This window comes from Stegastes partitus, unplaced genomic scaffold (assembly GCF_000690725.1).
Source record: "Stegastes partitus isolate 25-593 unplaced genomic scaffold, Stegastes_partitus-1.0.2 Scaffold413, whole genome shotgun sequence".
In the NCBI taxonomy this organism is placed as follows: domain Eukaryota; kingdom Metazoa; phylum Chordata; class Actinopteri; family Pomacentridae; genus Stegastes; species Stegastes partitus.
In genome coordinates this window covers 194885-200984 of record NW_007578144.1, presented here as the reverse complement: position 1 = coordinate 200984, position 6100 = coordinate 194885, and the positions used below count along the sequence as shown (strand labels likewise).

The 6100-nt window shown below is 41.9% G+C and overlaps 1 protein-coding gene across 2 annotated transcripts; it reads left to right on the top strand.

Moving 5' to 3' along the window:
* The first annotated feature begins 841 nt into the window (after positions 1-841).
* LOC103360048 (uncharacterized) lies at positions 842-3430 on the top strand. 2 transcript variants are annotated; one of them, XR_520337.1, is made up of 3 exons: positions 842-916; positions 1019-1113; positions 1624-1753. XR_520337.1 is itself a non-coding variant. In XM_008285681.1 (3 exons), the coding sequence occupies exons 2-3, from the start codon at positions 1024-1026 to the stop codon at positions 2837-2839; spliced, it is 615 nt and encodes a 204-aa protein (XP_008283903.1). In that variant the 5' UTR covers positions 842-916; positions 1019-1023; the 3' UTR covers positions 2840-3430. The 2 variants fall into 2 exon arrangements, 1 of the variants encoding a protein (XP_008283903.1); XM_008285681.1 differs by lacking the exon at positions 1624-1753 and adding an exon at positions 2315-3430.
* The last annotated feature ends 2670 nt before the right edge of the window (positions 3431-6100 follow it).

Here is a 6100-nt window from a genome sequence, read left to right as displayed (position 1 = left end):
GAACTTTTGCTGCCTTCAGGGACCGTCCAAAAAATGAAATCTCCCGTTCCTGACCCAAAGATTACTCCTCCAAAGTCCTTATAGGTATTGGAGTAGGTTTCAATTGAGAGGCAGAGGATATGCGCCTTTGAGTAAAAGGCGCAAAAGGTTCTACATATTTTTAAAAAAAAGTTACTACCAAAACAAAAGAACCATAAGAGGACAGAAGCGTAAATCATGACTGTATGTGTGTATTAACTCTGCAGAGATAATATTAAATAAGAAAAGTTGATCTACTGGAGTTATATTAATATTTGGTAGTAATGCAGAACGCCTCAGAGCTGTACTGTATTTTATTCCATTCTATTCATTGATTCACTCATTCAATATTTACCTAGATTCAAAATACACTGATGTATGGAGCTCTGAATTGTAACGTAGCCAAGCAAAAAATGTTTTAAAATGTACCTGGACACACAAATGAGATGCTTGGATAACAATAGCAATCAAAATTTCCCAGTCCCATGCAATGTTCAAATGGAATCTATGCCTATGTTACATATTTGTTTTTCAAAAAATATAGACAGATAGCTTTCAAGTAGTTTAAAAGCTGATAACAGACTTGATATCGTTTTATTTCTAAAGCACATGCTTAGACAAAAGCCAATCAAATGGCTTTGAAAGTACGATTTATCTATTTAGTTTTTACATCTGCAGAAATTTTATAGTTATTATTACTACATTAGTAAAATTTAGACATTAAAGTGACTGTTTCGGTGGCGGAGCCGCAGAGTTTACGAGTCGCCGTGAACTCATCTTTCTGCGCCTGCGCACTGTACAAATCCAGAGTTGTCACGTGTCCAAACAAACGTTTCTACTGAAAGTTTTCTCCGGTGCTTCCTCCGTGTTCATCCATGATAAATCAGCCCAGATTCGGGTACGTGCTGCAGTTTTATTAGCTAATAAAACACACTTTAAGTAGGAGCTGAGCGCTTTTGTGTGTCGCTGTCAGTAACGGTGCTGTTTGAATCGTCTGCAGGATCAATGGCGTCCTGTGTCACCGAGTGGATCACATCGTGCTTTAACATCATTCTGTCGGCCACAGCTCTGTACTCGTCTTACAAACTCTTTAAGGTGGGTTTCACTCAGTATAATGCTGGTGCATATGTTTTGATATAAGCATTACATTTTCAGCATCTTACATGTGAGGATGCTGCTTTTTCTTCACCTAAATGAGAGTAATCTGAGTATATTTTGTTTCAGACAGTTTGAATTTGCAGCTAATTGGCTTTAAGAACCTGTAGTTGGCTTTTTTTTTTTTTATTGTTGAAAGACTGAATGAATGTTGGTTAACTGTTAAATAATCTGTGGATTATTAGCAGAAATAGTTGAGTCCCAAATGATTCCTACCCAGGCCAGATGTTGACAGAATTTTTTTTAACCATCTTCTGTCAAGTGACAAAAAACAATAGAAATACAGATTTAAACTATTTCTATGTATATTTTTGCATTTTCACCAAATATGTCATGTCCAAAATGATTTACATCCCTTTTAGCCGCTTTTTCTGGTAATCTGTTCTGTGGTATGATCACATGAAAATGAAGTTGTTTGGACTCAGAGATGTGGCTTTTGTTTTGTGAAAGACACGAGATGCATTTAGTCCAAGAGCAGCATTCCCACGGTCCAACATGGTGGTGGAACGTGATGCTTTGGGGCTGTTGTTCAGCCGATGGACCAGACAGCCTGGTCAGAGGAAACTGCATCATGAGAACAGATGAGAACATCAGGCGGTCTGCAGGAACACTGCTCCTTGGGCAGCTTTGGAGCTTCAGCAAGACAATGATGTGAAACATGCAGCCAAAGTGGTGAAGAAACGGTGAAGAGGAAACAATGAGGAGATGTTGGAGCGGCTCAGTCAGAGTCCAGACCTGAATCCATCCAGAACCTGTGGAGGAGCTGAAGAGCAGAGTGATGGAGAGGAAGCCTTCAAGCTCCGAGAGCTGCAGATGGACACTTGGAGGAACTAAATCCCAGAAAGACTGTTAGACACTAGAAGGAAAATAAAGACTTTGATACTGATTCCTGAGAAAGAGTATGATTAATTTTGGACATGGCATTTTTAATAAAAATGAGTGGAAAAAAAAAACAACAAACATCTCTAACACCACGTCTTTCTGTCTTTTGTCACTTGCTAATATAATTTCCAGCAAAAGAAACCTATTTGTCAAATAAAAATCTAAATTAGGCAGTGGTATGATTCATTTCTGCTTAAATCTGGACTTTCTCATTTGTAATTCAGCCTCTACATCCATCTCTTCTTCTCTCTTTCTGCAGAACCACAGGGGTCCTTCAGTCGGCCTCTTCCTGCTCGGCCTCTCTGCAGCTCTTTGCCTCCTGCCTCCCTGCGGCTCCAACCTCAGCTCCCTCCAGAGGGAAGCGGAGTGGGCCGGCGAGCTTCTGGCCCCGGCGCTGGTCTCCTTCGACTTCCTGTGGCTCAGCCAGGACCACAACACGGCCCACGTCCTGCTGTGTGGCTCCTGCCTGCTTCTCGGACTCTCTGATTGGCTCTCGGCGGACTCTCTGACCGTCATGACTCGCTGCCTAGGCCTGTCGTCTCTGTCCTGCTGCCTGACGGTGTGCCTGTTTGCCGGCAATGCTTTAGGGGCTTTGGGCGGCGTGGGCCTCAGCCTGCCTTTACTTGTTGCTCCAGCGAACTCTTTAGCGCCGCTCATTTCAGCAGCTGCCACAGAAGGACTGATGAAGTGGCTTTTGAAAGGGTCGATGTCAATTGGCTGTTGGGCCTCGACGCAGGCTCTGGGGAAGTATCTGCTGGATGTGACTGACCGTTGTGACATTTAGCTAAGTGACAAATGCAGAAGTTTAACGTGCCTATTAACTCAAAGCTTGTTCTGCTTTCGATGGCAGCTATGATACATAGGTGGAAGATGCTGCCCCTGACGAAAAGACAGGAGGCAGAGTTTGGAGATGCCTGAGTAGAAAACGCTCAGACCTGGAGGGGTGAGGACAGATAGGATCAAGAATCAGCTCAGGGTTAATGATGCGTAAGAGATGCTGAGTATATTGGGAGAAGGATGCTGAAGATAGAGCTGCTGAAAGAAGATGATTAGCTGGTTTCTCAAATGTCATGATTTCAGTTGAATTAAATGTGTTTCATGAGTTTTAAACGGATGTTCTGACAAACTAAGCAAATTGAAAATGACACTTTGCAGAGAAATTGTGGCTCCTAATTTTTTTTTCTCATTTTCTGATATTAAATTGACTAAATAATTTCTCAAACAAAAACACTACATGGATAGGCTATGCTGCACCAGTTGGGAGCTATTTGAATAAACACTGACACTGTGAGATTTGTACTATATGAGAACACTACAGGAGATTTCACCAGATGACTTGAATAAATCTATTTGGAAAGCATTTATCGTTCAAGAATGATTGGTGTGATGTTTTTTTTTAGAGGACTACATCTGCATTAAAAATAAAAAATGATTTAAAAAAGGCTGTATAAAGATGTTTGGACTCGTATGACGTAACACTACCAAAGAGATGCAAAATAGTGTTTTGCTTTGGTTGACATTCAGATCTGACTTTGCACTCGTCATGCAGAGCTTTGTGCTGCTGATTTAAATGCTCAAACAACTGAATTGAAAGGACTGAAAGACAATACAGACAGAATACCGGTTTTCTGTCACCATAACCTTTTTTATTTCCATGCAGCTGATGTTGTTTAACAGCCAAATCTTACTTTTCAGTGGTTTCTATTAGTCCTCACTCTTTTTGCTGTGCACACATGGAGCCTGCATGTGAACAAACTCCATGTCTTCTAATAACAATAATAATCTACGGGGGCAGTCCTTGCAAACTGGAACACACACGAAGGTTCTATTCGCCCTAAAACACTCCACAACTTCCTGCAGTGAAAAACAGCTTCATGCTAACAAGTCAACTGTTTGTTCTCATGTTCGTTTTTTGAGTTTTGTTTGTTTTTTCTTGAATCTACAGTAGGTGTTAGACCAAGAACTTGGCACAGGATTATACAAAGCACAGACACCACTCAACTAACTGCTAAAAACTAAATTGTGTGAGACCACAGTTCACCCACTGTGGCTGCCTCAACCCACACAGGAGGAGCGTGAGTGTGTTTCAGGAGCTCTTCAAAGTAAGATTTTTTAGAAGAGCTTCAATTAATTCCACAGCTAAACCTAAATCACACTCGCTTCAGCTACAAAACAAACAGATCCTTATTTAAATATAAAAGCAAACGCATGTTTTAATGCCATTAATATGAAATCTTTGCATTTTCTTTGGTTGTATGTCGTTGATTGGGGGGGTAATTGAGCTGTTAAAGTGCATCTCTATAGAAACAGCAAGAGAAATAGTTCTGCAAAAGAGATTTGCCATCTTACTGGATCTAACTACAGTACTGCGTATCCCTCTTAACAGGCTTCACTGCTGGTTGTGTTTGACGCCCAGATTGTAGTTTGTGGTGGTCCTGGCCCCCCTGTGGCTCCACCCCTGCTGTTGTCAGTTCATTGACACCCTGCTCACACCTCTCTGCTTACAGTTTTAATGTTATGGATTCCAAAAAAAAAAAAAAACATCCAGCTGCCTCAGAGTCGGGGTGATTTGTTCTGCAGACTCAGCAGTATGACTGTAAAAATATCTGCAGTGGTCAAAGCTCTCATCCCACTTCTCCCCGCATCAGGACACAGATTGATACTTATCAATGCAAATTTTTTGAGAAAAATTCTTCCTTGTGCTGTAGCGCCTGAAACGCTGCGACCTGAAATAACCTCGTCTGTGTAATCACCTAAATGAGGTGTGTGTAATCCTGCTTGTCCACACTGCTGTCCTTGCAAGATATTGATATTCTTTATAGAGATTTGTGGTGGATGCTGCAGATTCTCCCTCGAGGGGTTTCAGGGGTGTGAGCAGCTGCCTCAGCAGTTTTGCTGCAGTGATTGTGCGAGCTTGTGTGGCTCTGTGCCTGCCTCTGGGACGGTGCCTTTGTTGAACTTCAGAGCAGAGGTGCTCAGTGGTACTTGGTATTTTTAGGAATTTTTGGGACATTTTCAGACTTTATGTGCATGTTGCAGTGAATAAAGCAGGGGAATGACACGCAGAAAATAGTCTTGGAAGCCTGGAATCAAACTTGCATGTGTTCATGTTTTATGCACCTTAACCACTCGGCCATTGGGTGCTACTTTTTAACATGTAAGGTCATTTTTGGGGGCATTTGTGACTTTGAAGAGCCTAAAATGATGATGATAATTGTGCTGTTGTGTTTTCATTTATCAAATTCTAACTTTTTTTTTTGCTAATAGAAAAGTAAAATTCCAGTAATGAGGGTAATAGCAACATAACTTGCAACACAAATTAAACTTTTATCCCCCAAATAGGACCCTAGCTACTCAACTTTGCTTTGCATTCTTGAGATGCATCACCTGTCTAACTGTTATACCATTTATGAGTGTTCTCGTAAACATCTCAAGTGCCTCACACTGCAGTTTTTTTATTTTATTTTTACAAGCACCTGGAGCTTGGCACATCTCATCCACGTCTGCCTCCAGATGCTGGTATCAGCATCAACCCCCAGCAGCTCAATCAGTCTCCATAATCTGCTCAGTATGTGCCTCTTCACCACTGCAGCGCATCGGGCAACTGCACTGAGCATGCTCGCTGCAGATGCAGCCTGTAGCTGGAGCACAGTGGAGAGAAGTAGGAGGAGGAAGGGGAGGAGAGACGGGGACGGCTGAGCAGGAGCCACACAGGAGAAGGATTCAGTCAGAGCTGAGATGCTGGTGCAGCTCTGAGAACGAGAGCTGCACGGGAGGAGCTGTCATTGGCAGCACAGATGGAGTGTGACAGCGGAATGTCTGGAAGGTCAGATTGTCAGGAAAGAGGAGGAAACATTTGATAAGGTAAAGAATATGAAGCATTTTAGCATGATGGAATGGAGTGGCTTTAAAAATGGAGAAGTCCTGGTATACAGGGAATGTGATGATCATTACATTTATGTTAGAATGGAATTGTCTGCATTTTTTTTATTTTTTCTAAAGCGGTGCGCAATTTACAAGTCCATTTGTGACTTACAGGGGCTCT